The sequence below is a fragment of the Marmota monax genome, unplaced genomic scaffold (genome assembly GCF_021218885.2).
Source record: "Marmota monax isolate L192 unplaced genomic scaffold, Marmota_monax_Labrador192_F-V1.1 WCK01_AAM20220418_F8-fsc00025, whole genome shotgun sequence".
Lineage (NCBI taxonomy): Eukaryota > Metazoa > Chordata > Mammalia > Rodentia > Sciuridae > Marmota > Marmota monax.
Window position 1 is genome coordinate 384,814 of NW_026691950.1, and position 21,500 is coordinate 406,313.

The 21,500-nt window shown below is 41.1% G+C and overlaps 1 protein-coding gene across 5 annotated transcripts in view; it reads left to right on the plus strand.

The window, feature by feature from the left end:
* The window catches only part of Tbc1d1 (TBC1 domain family member 1), a 220,853-nt gene that overhangs the window by 76,523 nt on the left and 122,830 nt on the right, over window positions 1-21,500 (plus strand). Inside the window, exon 1 of one of the 5 annotated variants that reach the window (XM_046447466.2) lies at window positions 3,441-3,615. The exons of the other annotated variants lie outside the window; for them this stretch is intronic. Within the exon in view, the coding sequence (XP_046303422.1) occupies window positions 3,586-3,615 (30 nt within the window). The 5' untranslated portion in view covers window positions 3,441-3,585. Of the gene's footprint in view, window positions 1-3,440; window positions 3,616-21,500 lie in introns of those variants that run through there. 5 annotated transcript variants of the gene reach the window in all.

The window sequence follows — 21,500 nt, forward strand, 5'->3', positions numbered from 1 at the left end:
TTTTTAAAGACCAATGTCAGTGAATCTCACATATTAGTGAAAAAGCAAACTGCCCCCACCACCTTTTTGGAACTGGGGATTGAACTCAGGGGCACTCAACCACTAGCCACATCCTCAGCCCTATTTTGTATTTTATTTAGAGACAGGGTCCCACTGAGTTGCTAAGCACCTCTCCATTGCTGAAGCTGTCTTTGAACTCACGATCCTCCTATTTCAGCCTCCTGAGCTCTGGGATTACAGGCGTGTGCTACTGCGCCTGGCTAAACTGCCTTTCTTTTTTCTGCTTTCACACCACAATCAACACAGGAAACTCAGGTGGCCTCAGAAGGTGTGAGGCCTTCTCCCCACTAGCAAGCAAGCAGTCATTTCTGCAGCAATGGACCCCAGCTGAGTGTCCTTTATTCCAATTCAGTTCTTACATTATCCACCTGAAGAAAAACATCAGATCCTAGTGGTTGGGGGCTTTATCACCAAGGCTGCCCCCTCTGCCCCATTAGATGCCCATTTTGAAGTCCCAGGTTATTTTTCCCTGTGCTTCTGACTTACCTGCTATAACTCAGGGTTCCCACAACCTCCTCCTCAGGTTTGATTAATTTGCTTTAGTGGCTGGCAGAACTCTGGGAAACACATTTACTGGTTTATTATGAAGGCTATCACAAAGGATACAGATGGAGGGATGCTCAGGGTGAGATGTGGAAGAAGGGGAATGGAGTTCCCATGCGCTCGCTGGGCGTGCCACCTCCAGAAACCTCCATATGTTCTGCTGTCCAAAAGCTCCCTGGATGCTGTCCTTTGGGTTTTTATGGAGGCTGTGTTGCATAGGCATGATTGCCAATAGATTTGGGGCCAGGGAAGTGGGGAACCCACAAGGCCTGTGTGTTTCAGCATTCTTCTTGGCCTTTCTGTGCCCCATTCTTTCCTCCAGGGCATGGGAGCAGGCCCCTCTGGAATGAGGAGGACCTTATGACCTACTATTGGGCAAAGATAGGCCATTAAGATAATGAATGGCCAACTCCAAGACAGGTGGGGGAATATTAGCATTTTCATGACTATAACCTGCTTTGGGGAAAACAAATTCTAGTTTCCTTCTCTTTTTATGTGTGGTACTGGGGACTGAATCAAGGCCTCACACATGCTAGGCAAGACTGTATCACCTAAACACATATTCAACCCCTACATCCCCCCCCCCTTCTTTTTTTGGTACTAGAGATTGAACACAGGGGGGTTGTACTGAGCCATAACCCTGGCCACCTTTTTTGGGTGGGAGGGGGCGGTACTGGGGATTGAACTCAGAGGCACTCGACCACTGAGCCATGTCCCAGACCTATTTTGTGTTTTAGTTAGAGACAGGCTCTCACTGAATTGCTTAGCACCTCACTTTTGCTGAGGCTGGCTTTGAACTCCTGATCCTGCCTCAGCCTCCTGAGCTGCTGGGATTACAGGTGTGAACCATTGCGCCCAGCCTCCAGCCCTTTTTAGTTTTTATTTTGAGGCAGGGTCTTACTAAATTGCTTGGGGCCTCACTAAGTTGCCAAGTCTGGCCTTAAACTTGTAATTCTCCTGCCTCAACCTCCTGAGTTGCTGGGATTACAGGAAATTCTAGTTCTATGGCCTACTTTGGGGAAGGAGTGATGGACAAAAAACAAAAAACAAAGTATATCATAATGTCATACCAGGAATCTTGGAAAGTTGAAAATTCCTGAACCAAAAGGTCTGGATTAGGGCAGGGCCTGAGATTCAAGTTTCCATCAAATTGCCTGTTGATATGGAGGCCATGGGCCACACCTTAAGTAGTAAGGTGCTAGAAGCCAGAAGGATTCTTACTTTAATGACACTCTTAGCCTTCATGCCTTCTATTTGCTTGAGAAAGTGATGTGGTACAGGAGATCTGGCTAAATGATTACAAACACTCCCCTTCTCCACCTCTTAGTGATCTTTAGGGGAACTTTAAGCATCAGTGCTTAAAAGAATCAAGGGACTGCCCTTCCTTAAGATGCTCCTAAGGCCTCTTTCAGTTACTCAGAGCCTTTATTGGGATATCACTTTTGATTTTCCCCATGCCTTTATGGTTTGTTTTGTTCCTATGCCTACCAGGAAGAAGGGGAAAATGAGGACTCATACCCCCAGGATCCTCTCCTTTTGATATTCATGCCCTCGGGTAACCTCCCCATGTGGAACAGACTCTGAAGGAACAGAACACAGCAGAAGTGCTGGGATGTCACTTCTAAGATCAATTTATAAAACGACTGACTTCTTTTTTTGGACATGTGTTCTCTCTTGAGCACTTGTGCTGAGGGAAATGTAAACTAAATAGCCTTTGGAGGGTACCAACAAAATGCTGAGACCCTGAGTCCAGCACCCACAGGGACATAAATCCTGGCACCAGGTGAACCGGCTTGGAAGTGGATACTTCAGTCCCATCCAGCTTGAGATGACTGCAGCCACAGCTAACAGCTTGACTGAGCCACAGGAATCCAGCCAAGATGCCACCAGATTTCTGACCTACAGAAATCATTATAATACAGGACTCAGTTTTTGGATAACACTTGTTAAACTCAAACTATTTTTTAGGGAACATTAAAATGTCTTACTGGTCCATCATGAAGATAATGCACACTTAATATAAAAATAGGAAAAGAGAAGCAGATATCTTGGGCTCTTTGACCAGAGGGCCCAAAAAGGATCTCAGTGAGTAGCTCAGCCTGACGCATGCATCACTCATCAGCTCTTAGACCTTTGGACTTTCTTCTTTTTCTTCCTCAGCGTGGAACTCAGGAGCGTCTGAGTTTGAAACTCAGCTTAACCTTTGTAGCCATAAACTGACCACCCTGTCTCAACATCTTGCCTTGGGGGAGAAGAAAACTGATGCAACCTCTGGCTTGGCAGGAGCTGAAGGCTCTGCCTCTGTCCCATTTCAAGTCTCAGTAGTAGAGTTTCACGACTCAAGAAAACCACCTCCGGTTACATAAAGGTATTAGGCACTGGGGAAACACTGGCCCTTTTGTTACTAGCAATCCAGAGCGCTTAGGAAGAAACGCTTTGGGGGTGGGGGGAGCTCCTGGAAAGTTGTGCGGGCTTGGCGTTCGCTCCCAACTCTTGAGTTTTTAAAAATCAAACCCCAGAGAGAAAGGAATTCTAAATTTCTGAAAGTTGTGGGAAACCGGCCAGAGTCTCGACAACCTCCGTCTCCAGACGCAGGAGTCTCTGCACAGCCTGGGCTGCCCGGAGGAGCGCGACCCTCGCGATTCCCAACTTCCCGCCGCGAGACAGGCTGGGGTGGGCGGGGTGAGGGCGGGGTCGGCGCACTGCCTCCCGCCCCCTCCCGGGGCGCCCCCTCCCCCGCGCGCCCCCTCCCCCGCGCTTTCCCCTCCCACTTCCCTTTCTCAGCCGGGCTGCCCGGCGGGCGCGACCTCACGGGCAGTGACGAGTGGGGAGGAGCCCGTCGCCCTCGCCGCCGCCGCCTCTGAGGGGAAGATGCCCGAGTCCCGGTGTTCCCCGAGCCCGCCCCCGGCTACCCGCGGCCCCACGGGCCGGCGGCGGGAGTGAGCGCGAGCCGGCGGGCGCGGAGCCGCCGCCCGGCCCGCGATGTCACCATTGTTCAGCTGGGTGGCCAAGGTAGGCAGCGGCGGGCCGGCGCCCGTTACCGGAGCGGACCGCCCTGCGGCGCCCGCGTCCCGGCAGGCCTGGCCCGGCTGGGGCTTGGCGGGCCCGGCGGCGGCGGCGGCGGGGGCGCTGCGCTGCGCAGCCCCGAGACCGCGGCTCGTTTACCCCGCACTTTTCATTCATTAGGCTTTGAGCTCCGTGGGGCGCGCGGGCCAGGTGGCGTCGCGCCCATTTCCCAGGTGGGGCGTGCGAGGCCGGCCGCCGCCACCCTCGGCCCGGGCTGTGCTGCGCCGGCCGGCGGCGGGGGCTCGGGTGCCTGCCGGCTGAGCCCGGAGCGCCCGGCGGCGTCTGCCTTCGGGGTCCGAGGGCCAAGTTTTAAGCGTCGGTTTTTGCTTTCCGTTCTATAAAGTTTTATTTCTGGAACATTAGTGCCACTGAGGGCTACAAACAGGCAGAGTCCACCACTGCTGAAACCAAGAGGTGGGCGCAGATTTCTAGGGTCCCCACCAGCTGGAGGACACACGATTTTTGTTACACGCTCCTGTAATACCAGGTGTTTTGAGTATTTTGATTTATAATCCCTGGCAACCTTTAGAGACCTGCTGATCAGCAGGGTTCCCTACTCCCACCCCAACCCACCCTACCCCAGACTCCTTTAGCTGGCCCCTCAGCTGTTCTTGCTTCCTCTGTGTGGCAGGTTGGGGAACAAGCCCACATTGAGAGAACCCGTTAGCCATGCTCTGACCTTTAGCAAATAATAATTAGGTGGTTATAGCTAGTTATGATGTGAGGCTTTTAGAGTGTTATTTTCTAATTACATTTTTATGAATACCTGTTTGTGAGCAGATGTGGCTTCGCCTATAATTTAAGCGATAAAAAAAATGGAGACACCACTAGTTATTAGATAGACACCATGTAGTACCATTCCATCTCTGAATGCTCACTAGAAACAGCTGCTGGTGAGATGAGATGACTTTCAAAAAAGTTTGGAGCCATTATAATTTTGTACTGAAGAATAATTGATAATACCCACATTTTCAGATTTGAAGATTCAGCTTTTTAAAATAATGCTAAACTTTGAAAATAGTGTGTAGTACAAAATGTGATTCAGACTGTGATTATATTTTACTTACTCATACCTTGCTTGAGGATTTGGTTCTCTTTTATATTGTCCTACTTGTATTGTTGTGCATTGTTGTTGAACTGTAAGGCCAAAGGGAGAAAAAAATCGAAAAGAAGCTGAGTTGTAAAAATCAGTAAGGAGAAATTTTATAGAACTTGCTGCTAATCCTGTTTTTAAGTTTTGTTTACCTTTCCACAGTATATTTAATAAGCTGCTGTGCACTGTAGGAGTGAGATGGACTTCTGTTTACCTCACTATAAAGGAGACAGTGAAAATACCAGACCAAAGCCATATTTTTAAAAACATCAAGGACCTTAAAAAGATTGTTAGCCTTATCCAAGTGGCAGTGCTTTTGAAGAGTTGATGTGAATGAACTGTATGCTGACAGCTGGTTTAGATTCTGAATCAGCTTATTCCAAAGTTGTTATTTAAATGACAAAACAACAACAGCAAGAATCTACTAAATGTTTTTGTAGCAAATTTATCTGTAATTGTCACATAATTTTTAAAAACGTATTTATTCTTTGAAAGTTCATTTCTTTGGATTATAGATTTCTAAGAACGGTGTTCTATAGGGCCTGTTCTGTTTGTGGTGAAGAGACAATTTATTCACACTATGTTATGAACTATGATATGCTCTAAAGGCAGAGACAAAAGGCATAGGTAATACACAAAATGTGTAATCCCAAAGTGCATTTATCTTTGATTTAAAAATGTTCCTTCAGGAACTCACAAATACACATGAACACATGCCTCACACAAACATGTGTGTATCCATTTACCAGTTGGTTTCTTTTCCATTTTGACCTTTGTACCTGCAGCCCAACACCTGGTGGGGGAGAAGAGTGGGTGTCAGTTGATGTAGATGGATACCTGAGCATGAATTGGTTTTTCTTGGGTGATGCATTAATATTGTATGAATATTGAATGGATAGAGTGAGTAATTTCATGTTTTAAGAATAAAGCCAAACAGGAATAAGTTTTATATTAAAGAGATTATCTTAAAAGAATAAAAAATAAGCTGTACTGTTTTTTGTTTTTAATTAGATATGATTTGGAACATTAGGGCAGGTGGGCATTGACTCACAAATGGGGCTGGGCTTATTAAATGCAGTTTCTTTGTTAGTGTTTAGTTGGGGACACTAGACTTTTTAAAAAAGATTATAATTAAAAGTGAACTTCTCAAGCTCTGTGATTTTTATACTAAACTACAGATGTTTTCAACAACCTGGCAGTTTCACGTGTATCTGTTGATAGTCTCCATGCCTCCATTATTTGTTAGTGAAAACCAGCTGCATCAGCATTGCTAGGTAACTTTCTGTATTTACTTGAATTTGCCCCTACCTATAAAGATTGTGGCCAAGATTATTGCTAGTATCTCAAGGTAGTAGATTTTAAATCTATCTATCTATATACACAAACAAATCAGTATGTGTGTGTGTGTGTGTGTGTGTATGTATGTATGTATGTATGTCAGTTTATCAGATAAAGTGGAAAATGAGGCATAAATATAGCCCAGTTTGCTATTTCAAATCCAAGTGCAGTTTTGTATAGTTTTTGCTGGATATTATTTTCCAGTCCTCATGGGTTTATAAGCAGGTGTTTGGGTACCTTCTGTATACCAGGCAATATTATATCCTGGAGAAGTCAGTTCACTTTGCCCAATAGATTTGTTCCTTAAAAAATAAATATTTTTAAAAGATTTATAAGCACACCAAAGATTTCTAAGCCAGGTGGTTAAAAATGCATTAAGGAAGGAATTCTTTTTTTAAAACAAGTAATTACTAATTAATATTTTATATAAAACCAGGTTTTCCATATTGGACTTTCCTAAAACATAGGTTTATAGCAATTATTTATTCAGAACATCATTTAGCAATGTGTTGAATACAGATACTCATGATGGAGCACCTACTATGTTCCTTGTACTTTTTGATGAGCTGGGGATTTAGCCACAAAGAGGCAGACCAGTTTCCTGTTTATATGGAATTTGCATTCTAGGTGAGAGAGATAGCAAAGGAGCTAGAATAGATAAACAAAGGTAGTTTCAGATGGTGATCAGTGGTTGGAAGAGAAGCCAACTAAGAACGACTGGGGGCTGGGATGGGGCAGGTTGGCATTTCATGAGTGAACAGGGCACTAAGCATGCTGCAGGCACAGTACTGGGAAAAAGGCCCAGGTTGCTGGAGCATAGCTAACTGTGCAGAGAGGCCTGCCTTGCCCCAGACCGAGGGGAAACTGGGCAAGGCCAGTTAGGACTCTGTAGGCACTGGTACAGGGTTTGGATTTGCTCCTGATTGTAGTGGGAAGCTAGTAGGGGGTGTAAAAGAGAGGGTTGACTAGCTGATATGTATTTTGCCAGGAAGCAGAGGGACCACGTAGGCTGTTCTGGTTCTGTTAGGAGGTGATGGTGATAGGTTGAACTTGAGTGGTAAGGGAGGAACATTGGGGGCCATGTAACTGTTCTTTCAGAAATGATGTGATCTGATGGCTTTGTTACCTTATTTGTCTGAGACTGGTACAAATGACCAGGTAACTAATTGCTTCTTATGTGTTGAGTGTATCTTGTCTTTTGATCAGCTGCTTCTAACCATAGTGTTCAGGCACAATCCTGTTTATTTGTTTATTTGCCTTGGAGGTCTCCTACAGACTGGACCAGCCCACTTTGGGTGCTTCTGGCCTGTTGGACTTGCCTTTCTGTTGACCAGACAGAGCACAGAAGCCTTCCTGGGAGGTGTGAACTTGTCTACTGCAAGTATTTATTTAGGCATTAATTCTACTGTTTTGCTGAAGTCATTATGATGTTGGTTTGTCCTTGAGGTGTATTCTAGGTTAAGGTGATGGATTCCTTTTTAAAGCAAAAGTGTTTTTTTTTTTTTAAATATTTATTTTTTAGGTGTAGATGGACACAACATAATACCTTTATTTTTATGTGGTACTGAGGATCGAACCTGGGCCCCGCCTATGCTAGGCGAGCGCTCTACCGCTGAGCCACAATCCCAGCCCCACAAAAATGTTTTCTAATTGTTTAGACTGATGTTAGATTTAATTAGTAATTGTTTGAGTTTAATAAAGAGGGGAAGCCACCTTCTTGTCATAGTCAAACCATTCATTGAATTTGAAAAATGTGCTGCATCTGCTTAGCAAAACTGGTGTAACCTCCACCAAGATTTCAATAGAGTTGCTGTGGAGCACTGTGTCTGGAAATCTCAGCAGCCTCTCTTTGGTCTTTGGGAACTCTGGTCACATAGAGTACTGATAACTTGGGCACAGTTTGGTTTTCCTAAGAATGGAGGTCGGTGGGATAGAAACCCCACCTAGTCCATAATAGAACCACCCAGAGTAGATGTCATAAAGAGAAGAAATCAGTTGAAATACCATCTGTTCTCCTAGGTGAATATCCTAAACTGATCTTAGGCTACAGTTCTGTTCCCTCATCTTCCATTGCTGACTGTCAAACCTTTTGATAGCTAGGGCTGGGGATATAGTTAAGTGGTAGAGTGCTTGCTTGCCATGACGAGTTCCTGGTTTGATCCCTAGCAAGACACACACCAGAACACCCCTTCTAATCTTTCATATCTTTCCTGAGACATCTCTGATCAATCACTCATTCATTGGATGAATGTACTAAATAGGGTGGAGGGTAACGAGAAGGACAGGGTGTGCCAGGCCGAGAAGGACAGGGTGTGCCAGGCCGTTGGAGTAACATGCAAACACCTCAGGTGTTGGGGGAACTGTAGTCATAGGTGGTTGTAGGGTGGAGAGAGACTGCTATACTGAGTCTCAGAGGTGAGACTGGACAGGTGTTTGGGCTCCAGGATTTGCATGGCTTACAGATCTCCTTTTTAGGAGCTGCCATTTTATCCTGGGGCAGTGAAGATCCATTAAGGACCAAAGCGGGTCTTTCCCAAACTCTTGTAGCTCTGTGTCCTTTCTCTATGATGCCGTGTATAGTCTTCACTAGCCTGTAAACTCCATGAAAACAGGTGGTGTTGTCTTATATACCAGTGTTATCAGATCACTTGGGTGTCTTGTAAAATGTAGCTCTGGTTCTGTAGGTCTGGGTTAGTATTCAGCATTTCAGGCAAGTTCTCCATGATGCTGATGCTGCAGTCCCAACAAGCTCTCAGGTGATGGATGCAGTGCTGCTGGTCTGGGGACCGCACTTCGAATAGTAAGGTTCTTAGTGTATGTTTTCTTTCACACTTGTCATTGGACATAAGAATTCACATTTTTTAGAACCAGTGACAGGATTTCATATTCGTCCCTTGTGTTTTTTGGGAGGATAATAGTGGAATAAGTGTCCCATGAAGCAAAAATAACAGTGATCTTAAAATTAGGTGTCTGGGGCAGAGGAGTGGAAGGAAAAGTTGGCACTGCATACTTTTGCACCCCTTATGTTAATACATAAAAATTTTGAACTTTGAACATATTACTTGTTCAGTTTATCAAATATAAAAACAACAACAACAAAAAATAATCTTTGGCCTTCCCTTTTTTCCTGTGTATTTTACTTTACATACCATTAGGATATTATCACAGAGTAGGAGTCGGGTATTATTTGAAGAAGACTTATTTCCTCCTTTTCTTTTCTTTTTTTTTTTTAAATACTATTTTTTAGAGCAGTTTTGGGTTTAAAATTGATTGGAAGCAGGGGTCCCATAGTTCCCTGCCTCTGGACATGCACAGTCTCCCCTATTGTTGGCATCCCCCACCAGAATTGTATATTTGTTACAATTGATGAACCCACACTGACACACCATTGTCACCCAAAGCGCATAGTTTACATTGGTGGTGTATGCCTGTTTCACCACTGCACTAATGTTTATTGAAGAGTATTCCATGTGTCCTAACCTTGCACCAAGGACAGTTTAGTAGTAAATGATTTTAAAGCAATACTGGCAAAATTAAAAAAAAAAAAAGAAAGAAAAAAAAGCTTTACATAATGGCCTCAAAATTTGGCAAAAAACCTGCAACAGTTATGTGGTGAAATATGGTACTCCTTGGTTTTGGACAAATCTTTAGTGACATGTATCAGTATAATCATGTCATATAAATGGTTTCATTGCCCTCCACATCCTCTGTTCTCTGACTGTTCCTTCATCCTTCCCTGAGTCCTTGAAAACTTCTGATTTTTTTTTAAACTGTCTCTATAATTTTGCCTATGGAGGATGTCATGTAGTTGGAATTGTACACTGTGTAGCTTTTTCAGATTGGCTTCTTTCACTTAGCAAAATACATTTAAGGTTTCTTATGTCTTTTCATGGCTTGATAGCTCATTTTTTTTTTTTTGTCCAGATGCACCATAATTGATAGTTGATCCCTTTACCTTTAGAAGAATATCTTGGTTGCTTCCTAGTTTTGAATCAAACTGCTATGAATGTTTGTATGTTGGATATTTTTGTAGATATACATTTCCAACTCCTTTGAAAGATACCAAGGGATTGTGATTGTAGAGTCATATAATAAGAATATGTTTAGTTTTCTGAGAAACTGCCACACTCTCAAAGTGCGTATACCATTTTGTATTTCCATCAGCAATAAATGAGAGTTCCTGTTCCACATCCTTATGGCCTTTGATGTTGAGGTGTCCTGGATTTTGGTTATTCTAATAGGCACATTAATGTATCCTATGGTTTTAATTTGCATTGTCCTGAAGACTGGGAATAATACATTAGTCTTTTTTAGTTCTGTTTTATAATACACACTGATGTTTATTCAGGAACATCTTTAAAAACGAACAAAACCTTTTTAGGTTATATTTGTGAAAAACTTAAGTATCTCTGATTTCCCCATTTAAAATTTTTTTTTATTTCTGATTTTGTTATTGAAAGAGTGATGAACCAATGCCATGTTTTTATGTTAGATTTATATGAAAGACATGATGAGAAAAGATCTCATCGATTTTTGTGCACTTTGGTTCTTTTCCTGCAAATTATTTTTGTTATCTGTCATATTGTTACAATGAGATTTTAACAAGCTCACTGTCTTTGTTCCTTTACTATGATGGAGCTTGGCTAACTTTGTTAAGCTTGTTTTTTTTTATCTATAAAATGAACTTATTATGTTTGTTTTGTATTTACCTCTCTGTTTTTTAGATCCTTTTCTAAAATTGAATAATGACAAAATCTGCCTAAGAAATTGTAAAGACTATTGCAAACAAACTATTTAAAATTGGTTGAGTGGTGGGACTGGGATTGTGGCTCAGCAGTAGAGCGCTCACTTAGCATGGGAGGGACCCGGGTTCAATCCTCAGCACCACATAAAAATAAAGGCATTGTGTTGTGTCCATCTACCAAAAAAAAAAAAAAAGAAAGATTTTTTTTTTTTTCTCTCTCTCTCCTTTAAAAAAAATTGGTTGAGTGGGCATTTGAAGTCAGTAGCTATTGGACAGACGTGGTGTTAACTGGTGTGGGTCAGAGCCAAAGAGGACACTGTCGAGCCTCTGTGCAGCTTGCGTGAGGTCTAGTGGGGAGAGGGAGACCTGTGATGACTATTACTTTTATTTTTTCTTCTTCAGCACTGGGGATCTAACTGGTGGCCTCTTAAATGGTTGGCAAGCTCTGTACCACTGAGCTATGCCCCCCAGCCTCCATAATTTAATTTTAATGTGTTAATATAGGTGTATGCCCAAGAAATCACTCAGTCACAATTTGGGAAAGATGAGAAGGTGAGGCCTGAGTGAAGTCTTTAAAGAAGGATAATTATAGGCCATTGATGTGGTAAAGTATGTAAAAGAATAGTTAGGAAATACTAGTGGTAGTTTTCCAGTATGTTTCAGAACTATTAAGAGCTGCTTTCCAACTCTTTTTGTCTTGTTTTGAGACCAGGAATTTATAACCTTGGAGAAGACACCTCACTTTAAACAAATTAACTGGATTCAGGGAGATTCAGAATTAAGAGTGACCCTTTTCTTTCATCTCAGCACACCCTGTCAAACCTGGAGTGGCTAGGATGGTGATCATTGTGGGATAACTCAGTAATGTAATTCTGGTGTAACCTGAATGTACTGATGTGCTTCCATTTGTTCTTTTCTGCCTCAGGAAACTGATACCCAGAATGAAATAACTTATTTTGAATAAGCTCATACAGATAGCTTACGCCAGAACTTAAACCCAAGTTCCTTGACCTCTGGTTTTTGTGTATCTTGTTAGTGTTGCCTTGCTGATTTATTTGCATTTTGACTTCAAAAATATTCTGCCAAAATAAAAACTACGTCTTTGAAACAGTATATTGTATTTCAGAATACTTAATCACTTGAGAAGATACATGAAAATTTCAGGCCACGGTGCATTTAGGGAAAGGGTCAAGGAAAAATGAAATCTGAGCAGTGGTTGGGATGGGTAGAGATCCTTGGGATGGGTGGAGATCCTTCAGCATATGAAGTGTGTCATAAACATCCCTGCAGCCTTGGAGGACTAACTTGTCATTTGAACTGTGTGCAGGAAGGAACCAAGGCCTGGGTTTCTGCAGAGAGTGGAAATTGACAAAGTCCAGTGTGATGAGTTGGCTCCCTAACACTGGGCTTTGGTGACCCACTGACCCACTTAGTCCTCCTGTTCCAGTGTGGTGTCCTTGGGAAATGGAGACACATATAATGTATCACTCCTCTAATGTGGGAGATTGATTTTGCTTGGGAAAATATCACCTGCAAAGGGCATGTAAGAGGAGGGAAAATTAGGTTAGCATTAATGTAACCAAGGAGGGGAAGAGGTGATTATGATTCTGATCACTTAATATGGTGGCAGCCATTTTGTTGAGAGGAGTCAAATTCTATAATTTATTTAATTCTTAAAATAATTGTAGTGCTAGTGTTGTCATTCCCTCTTTACATTTTTTTTTTTTTTGGAAAGGAATATAAAGAAACTGAAGTTTAAATGAACATTTAAAGTTTGTATGTATTTACCATTACAACATGTGTTTTGAATTACACAGACATTGTGGAATGACTAAATCTAGCTCATTAGCATATGCATGACCTCACAAACTTATTATTTTTGTGGTGAAAATACTTCAAATCCACTTTTAGATTTTTCAAGGATATGATATATTGTTAACTATAATCACCATGTTGTACAATAGAAGTCATAGCTGTTAAGATTAAAGCTTGAATTGTCCTGCTCTAAATTCATTTTTAACTGCTATAGCTCTGCTCTCTCTGTCAAGAGGGGATGATGGCACATGTTCAGAATGTGAAACACAGTCACAGAATTTTGAACAATATCTTGTCCCACTGAGAAACTGAACATTTTTCTCACACTTAGGCAGGAGGCATAAAATGTTCAACTAACCTGTTTTTCAAAATAGGTATACAAGGTTGAAACCACACAACAAGTGTAAAAAAGTAGCTTTAGTATCTCTCATTTCATGATGTTCTTGGTTAGAGAAGGAAGAAGACAGGAAATAAGAGATCACTGGTAGAGGATTGCAGGTAGGTCAAGATTAGAAGAATGTTAAAGGTGGTTCAGTGATAGGCCAGGAGAGATGAGTTTTGAGGTGACTTCTGCCTAAGCTTTCCTTCTCTTGATGACATGGGAGCTTTAGAATGTTTACTTATTATCTGATATTCCTTTCAAAGCACCATGGACCCATGTTTCATATGTTCACCATGCTGGACATTTCTCCTGCCTATGATATCACACCAGATGGGAAGCTCATGTTGTGGACTGGAAAGCAAGGTTTGCTCTGTTTGCTGTTCAGTGTTGGCTAGGTGACATGAGAAAGGTCATCGGTGTCTGCCGCTCATCAGGTAGTTTCGTTTGGGCGGCAAACTAGATGATGCAAGTGAGTGTAAATTGCCAGACTTTCTTTAGTGTGAACTTGTGTTGGAATGAATAGATGTAGGCATATGTTTCCAATACATTTCTTGATCTTGGTTTAGTTACATGTCCCTGGGCCTTAGTCCTTGATCTTCAAAATGATCATTGTGTTGAATAATGGGTATGGTTGTCTTCAGTTGAGAATCTGTGTTTCTGACTGCATTTCAGGCCAAACATCTTAAGATGGTCCAACTCTAATGAGAAGGAAGGGGTCTCTAGAGTCACTAGCTCAGGACAAATCACCTCTTTACCTGTTACCAGTGGAAGTATGACTGTGGGCAGTTTATTTCTCTTCCAGACTGTTGAGGATTTAGCCTCTTAGCATATGTGGAACAGGGCCTGGCTCAGAGGAAGCACTGGGTACACGTGAGCCATACTGTCAGCGCAGGCGTCTTCACTGAACTTGGCAGTGGAGAAGACCTTTGCATTTGCCTAGTTCTGTTCCCTCCTTTTAAGGATGAGAATCATGAAGCTCTCAGTAGGTAAGATGCTCCCTAGTGTCTCGGCTGAGATTAAAACAAGGTTTTCCAATATCATCTTTAGAGCTCCTTGCATCCTCTGCACTTGTCCTGGTAACATTTAGATTGTTATCTGTTGTGCATGAGTTAAACATAAGCCCTGGCTCAAGTAGTATAGAACAGGAACAAATGCTTTCATCAGGCTACAGGCAATTTAGATCAGATAAAGGGAAAATGGGGCAGAGAGAATTACACTGCTTCTGCTACAGACAGCCTGAGTGACCTTGCTGAAAGTCACAAGTCTGTGCCTTTATTTCCCCTTCCTTAAAATAGGGGCTGGGAGGGGGCTGCTCAACAGTTTCTGTTCTTTTTCATCTCAAAATACTGTGAAGAATTTCTTCATTGCCAAGGCTGTTAAACCCCAGAAAATAGTTTGCCCACCATAGATGGAGAATTTCCAATTTTGGAAAACTTTAAAAATAGGAAGGAAGTTTATTTGTTTAGCACAATTTATAAGTGTAGGCATGCCAAAGACAGAGAGTTAGCTGAATGGTATTTTAAGGAAGTTCTTTTAACAGGGTGGATCCAAAGGAAACCAGTCATTAGGTGAAAATAAACTAAGATTTTTGAGACAATATTTGCTTAGAGACATTTGCACAGGTCTCTTGTTTTGGTCTGTATTGTGTCAGGCTCTTTTCTTTTTTTTTTAAAGACACTTATAAATTTCCAAATGCAAAATACTAGAGTTTATACAATTTCGCATCAGAAAAACAAATCAGAAGCCCACTTATTGAGTGATGAGGTTGTGATTTGTGTATTGATTTTTAATAAACTCATTAGATAGTAAGCATGGAATATTACTAAACTACTATGGCCCAAACTTTCTTATTGTTCTAGAAATAATCTTGTTCCTGAGTTTTCCGGTGAATGTAAGGGATTCTAAAATATATCCCATTTCTAAAAATATGTGAATGTAATACATGGAATTTGCATTACTCTGGTGTTTCAGTAAAGACAGCTTTGCAAGCTTCTCCAACCCAATTTTGGTGTGAATGATAGTATGCCAAGATTTGGTTTTTGCCAATTCTCTAATGTGTGTCAGTCAGCTAGTCTGTTTTTTTTTTTTTTTTTTTTAAACCCCAGGAAAAGAACTCCATCTAGTAGACCACCATAACACAACTCTGTATTGGTTGTTCTACAGTTAGCACACTCATTATTTAGGCAATTAGTGTGGTGTTCCTAGGCATTCTTGGCCAAGAATCTGGTTGTTCCTCCAAGTTCAGTGTCAACTCTGATACACTACTAAATGTGTCCACTGGGCATGCAGAATGGGAGACATAATACATCCCTGAGCTCAGAGAACGCAGTTACCCAGTGGTCTTGCCATAAAGGTGACTAGGAAGCTCTTGGACCTCCTAGTGGCCTTTTGGTAGACAGTGGTAGTAATTTTAGAAATGCAGTCAATCCCACTTTACAGTCTCATTGATATTACCAGGGATAATCAGAACTAATTGTAGACTGTTAACTTAAACGTCTTCCTTCTTGAAAACATGGTTTTCAGTCTAAGAGTGAGATGTAGTTTAGATGTAGGGTTAAGAAAGGGCCACAGTGTCCTCTCTGCTGGTTTGGGGAGTCTTTAGATTTCTCTAACAAATTTTGTTTTAATCCTGATTGAATAGACAAAGGTAGTGAAGTCTTCCTGCTCCTCTCTGTTAGGGTAGGGTGACTCTTCCCTTAAGCCCTTCTTGCAAACACTTCAGGATTGGTACCAAAGCCCTTTATGTTCACATAGTACCTGCTGCTAAACTTAGAGATAAAAACCTGCTAAGGCTGTGGTAGGGAACCCCCTGCCCCGTGTTACTGGAAATGTGCCCACATTTATTTATTTTTTAATTTGCTGGGCTTGAGGGTTTAGCTTAAAAAGGAAATTTCATACCAAAGACTATTTTATCACAATTAAAAGCAAATCACGGGGAGCTGGTGTGGTCTAGAAAAATAGTTCTGACTGGGGAGATCCAGTTGTGTCCATCCTGGCTCTGTGACCTCAGGATGGTCATTCTAACCTTCTGTGTAGCTTTATTTCCTGACCTCTGAAATGAATAGGTTGAATGGGTGAGTTGAGGGTTCCATCCAGGGGATGAGAAAAAACATTCCGGGTGGAAGAAGCTGCATGACCCAAGTATGGAGGTGTGATCACAGATGGGCACAGGCTCAGGATGTGTATAAAACATGTTTGGTAAAAAGGGAAGTTGCAGGGAAGCTGAGTGGAATAAGGCAGTGAGTGGATTAGAGCTCCATTATGGAGGACACTGAGAGTCGATTGTGTGTCAAGTGTTTTTGACAGAGATTGGAGAAGGGCTGTAGATGTTTTTTGAGTGGTAGTCAGATACCATCAGGACAATGCTTCTGGAAGATCAGCTGTCAGTGGAGAGCAGATGATGGATACAGGGACAGGCCAGAGGCAGGGCCCTTGGGTTGAAGGTCTTAGGTTCTGCTAAGTGCAGCCTGGACCATTCATACCAAAATTGGGTGGGAGAAGCTTTGCTGAAACACCAGGGTAATGCAAATTCCATGTATTACATTCATATAGTTTTAGAAATGGGATATATTTTAGAATCCCTTCCACTCACCTGAAAACTCAGCTCATGATGGCTGATGGAAAGATGCAACAAGGAGAAATGAGTGAAAGCCACTTTCCAGGTTCTGAGCCCAGTTACTTAGAGGGTATTTGGGAAACAGGAAGGTAAGGAGAGAAGCCTATTTTAGGGCAGAGAGAATAAGCTTAATTTGATCTTTTAAGGTCAAAGTGCGCAAAGGCTAAGTGGTTCTTTAAACAAGTGTTTAGAAATTTCAGTGAAGTCTAAGAAAGAAGAGCTCGTGATGACTTTGGGAGAGTATTATGGGATTCCTAGAGGGAGAAGATAGAGAAAAGCATATAGCTCAATGAAAAGTATTTCCTAGTTTGTGGCTGCGAAGAGCATTTTACTAGATATGTTTTGAAGGAAGTAATTATCTCGCTAAGAGTTCATTATTCCACTTCTGCCCTCAGGGCTTATCTTCATTTTTTCTCTCTTGTCCTTGTATATCATGAAGTGTCACTTTTGAAAATGTTGTTAGAATTCAGACTACAGTTCCCACTTGGGAGATGGAATCTTGTTCCTTGATTGTGTGGGCATCAAAGCCTTTGGACACCCATTAGTGATCCCTTGTCCTGGGAGAAACAGCCCGCTGTGGGCAGGTTCCCAGCAGCAGCTCTTGGCTGGAGCAGCCGTCTTTATCTCCTCTCAGTCTTGGTTTCGATGTTGGTTCTCTAGGAATGTTACGGATTGTAAAATAACTAATCTTGTGAAGATGAAGTCATCCCTGACCCCCACTCCAAGTGGAGGAGCTGGGTGGGTGCGTAACTGTGCTTTCCCACCCCTGCTTAGCAGGCCCTTGATGGCAGAGGCAGGTGTCTTTTCCCTTTGCCTGTAAACTTAAAAAAAAAAAAAAAAATTGACACGTAGTAATTGTCCATGCTTTTGGGGTACAGTGTGACATTCAAATCACAAATCACTTTGTGTCACACCACCTTTCCTTCCTTCGTAATTATGAGAGAAGAATAGAGCTCCCTGAGATAGATGTGCTTCTGGGCTTTCCCCCTCCCCAGCCACAAGCCCTATCTCCTTCCCCTAGTCTCTGTTCTGGGCTCTGCAGACCAGCACATCACCCTTGCTGTGGCTGCTGCTTTTAAAGTTTTCTAAAAGAAAACACAAAACTTCCTATGTGGCCTCATCAGCAAGAAGGATGGGGGCTGTGACCCATCTCTTGATGTAAGGAGGACATTCTCCTAAGCCCTGGCTTTTTGTTCCCCTTTTCATTCTTTTGGTATCCAGGCCATTCTGTGGGCTTAGTCTGAGCTTTCGGTCAACTAAAATCCTTAAATCTTTTTCACATGAACTTTTGGCATACTGGGTCTACCCCATGAGGAATTAACAGCTGCAGGGTTTTTGCTTTTTATTTTTATTTTTATTTTTTTTTTGTAAATTATGTATATACTTTACATATATCACCATGGTTTTGATGCTGGGATTTTTGTTTTTATTTATATTTACATTCTATTAGCTAGTTTGTTTTTATAGTATATAACAGTTTTGGAACTAAAAGTGATTGGAGTACTACAGTTCATAAGGCACATGATGAATAAATGGTCCTGGGGGAACTGGTCTGGTGGGATAATTGGTTCCAAGAGGAGATCTGATTTTTTTTCTCATTCATTGATGAGTCTAGACACTGTTATGAATTGAGACTTGGACAACTTTATTTTCTGTGTGACTTTATGCTGTTTCATTTTTGTCTTATATTTCTTTGATGATTTCTTGTCTTTTTTTTAATCAGTGAAAGCAGGAAGGAAGTTGCTACTCAGTTCTGCTTTTGAGGTATCATTTGCCTAGGATAGACTCCTTTTATAAACTTTGAAGCTGTGTAACATAACTGGGAGAAAGCTAAGGAGCAACAAATAGTATTGTTATTGTTACAGTGTTATTGTTTATTTGTGATATTATATAAAGTCTATAATATGTAAAATGTAAATTAGACTGCTTTTAACTCACAAGTTATTGGCCAAAGTTCTGATTTGCTTTTGATCAAGATTAAAGAAAAGGAATGACCATTGGTGAGTACAATTTCATTTAAGAAAAAGACCAAAATGGGAAGAGACCAAAGACTTGTTTTATCACTGAAAGTGAATGGAGTTGAGGGTTTGTGAACATGTGTGATAGGTTTTACTTAAGAATGCAGTTAATACTGTGAAAACTAGGTGATCTATTTAAAAATTGTAAATAGTCTTTACAGGATGTGTCAGAACTCTTTCCTGAGATTGAGTGTAACATTCATGCATTAGTAACTTTGTTTTAAAATTCATTTGGAATTGTCATGGATCTCACAGGTGCTAGTGACAGGGCTGTATTTGTGCAGGTTGTGTACTGTGCAAAGATAGGTAGCCAACCAATGACGCCAACTTGAATGAGGACTGAGATCCACACTCATCTTACCAAAATCTGCCACACATGGGTTGTTGTCTACTATGTGGGGGGTTCTGGGGCATGCCTTTTAAATAATGTGAACAAAGGTGCCATATATTCATGTGGTAGCCCGAAGCTATGGATCATTTTCTGTTTTTAATATTTATTTATTTAATATTAAATTACTTATTTAATATTTTAATATTTACTTATTTAATATTTTCTGGTTTTAATATTTATTCCATACTGTGTCTACAAATTAATAATTTGTAATTTGTAATTCCTAAGAATGAGCAAAGAGAGTATATATGTGACTAACAGGCTATGTTATCTAAACTCAAATTTGAACTTTCAGCTTCATAAAACAGGACATTTTTTAGTATTATCACAATTTTAATTTAAGGTACAAGTTTTATCCTTAATTACTTATGCATATATAGATATAGTATTGATTATTGCTTTTGGTATGTCATCTGCATTTTTTGATTTCTATAGATTTTGAAGTCTATTTCATTTTCATCACTTAAAGGCTTTTGATGCTATATAGTAAAGCATTTGGAATGTCACTGCCCCAGTCAGGTGGTTCATTCTTTCTCCTCAGTCATGTGCATATTCCTTCCTAAGTCATTTATTCATTCTGGATATGAGGGACAGTGTCATGTCAGAAATTCAGCACACCCTCCTGCCTGCAGTGTGCTCCTGGTTGTATAAACTTGCTTGATCACACTTTCCCTACATCATATTAGGTAAGATTAGAAAATGAAGCTGCCTTACTTTTTGGTTAATAAATATATTAACTAGATAACTTGCAGGTAACCTATGTAGCTTACCTGCACATTATCTAGTTAATATATTTAAATTGAGGTGAATTAGTGTTGCATTTTCCAGTTTACACTTGAAGGTAGAAAACCAGAAAATTGCTTTTTGTTTACTTCACATGTTAAAGTGTGTGTATTTAGCAAACACCCTGACAAAGGCTTGCAGTGATTACGGTATGAGTCAGTACCCTACCCCATCCCAAAGGGTGCTGTGGCACCGGTGCCACAAAAATCTGGGAAAGCAACCCTCTGAAGAAATGGGATAGAGGAGATATTTGAATTGGATCCAGAAGAATCAGATGCTAATAGAGTCAATGGAAGGAACATTGTAGAATAAAGGCTCATCTGCTTGCCTTCATGTGTCAAATGTGAGCTGCAATCCAAACAACAGTTTTTTGAAATGAGGTTTCAAAGTTATTTATTTTGTCTTGTCTTTCCTGTTCTCTGTCTTCAGGAATAGTGTAAATTTAATGGTTGAAAATACTTTTCCATGTATTTCTTGTATTGGACTAAGTTATCATGTTCAAGAACTAACTATACAATAAATCACACCAGACTTAAACTGAGTCCTTATAGTATTTGAATAGAGTTGTGATGTATTTGTATTGGTAAACTTATGATACGTAGAAATAAATTTCTTCTTCTAACTAATAGACACTTGAGGTTTGTTCCATTTGAATTTGCTTTCCTTATAGATTTCATGATGTCATTTTGACCTCTCTTTGTAGACAGTGATGGCTATATCTTTCCCATTTTCAGTTGGATTTATGTTGGCATTAAAATCGTGGGGATGGCTTTGATGCATTATTTATACATGTAATACACGCACACCATGGTCCCAAGAGATGAATGGTGGTGATGGTTTTCTTATCTTTGAGTTCTTGCTAATTTCTCTTTACCTCAGGATTTCCTTTAGTTCAGTGGTTCTTACAGTGGGGCCAGAGAATAGAAGTCAGAGGGTCCATGCTTTCGAGGAAAAAAAAATTACATCTTTATTCTCACTAATTTCCAACTAAAGTCTAACACATACTTCAGTTATTAATAGTCATCAAACCAAATAGCATGAGCAGTTCCTGTGACAACGTCTTCAACAAAACCACAACCCTGTGATCTGTTTCCACTCCCAAAACTTCTAATGTCAAATGGTTTTTTTCCCCCATCAACAACTAGTTTTCTAGCTCTCTGGGCACTAGGTGGGGTGGCCAGAGATTCAGTTCATTTCTGACACTGACTACGCAGAGTTAGTGTGGATACTGCAATCAGTGTAAGAGGTTAGACTTACGAGACTACACCTACTAGGCACAGATGGAATGGCTCACAGAACTCAGAACCCCCATTGTATATATTTACCAGTTTATTTTCAAGGATACAACTCAGGACCAGCCAAATGGAAGAGAAGCAGAGGGCAAGGTGTGGGTTGGGATTGGGAGGTGTGCAGCTCTTCTTCTGTGCCCTCTTTAGGTGTGCCACTTTCATTTGTTCACTAAATGGGAAGCTCTCTGAACCCCATTTTTCTGTATTTTTATGGAAGTTCTATTAGGTAGATATGGTTGATTAAATCATTGGCTGTTGGTGATTAACTCATTTACAATCTGAACCCTTCAGGAGATAAGGGTGGGGTCAAGTTCCAACCCTGTAATTCTCTGGCAACCAGCCCCTATCCTGAGCTTTTCTAG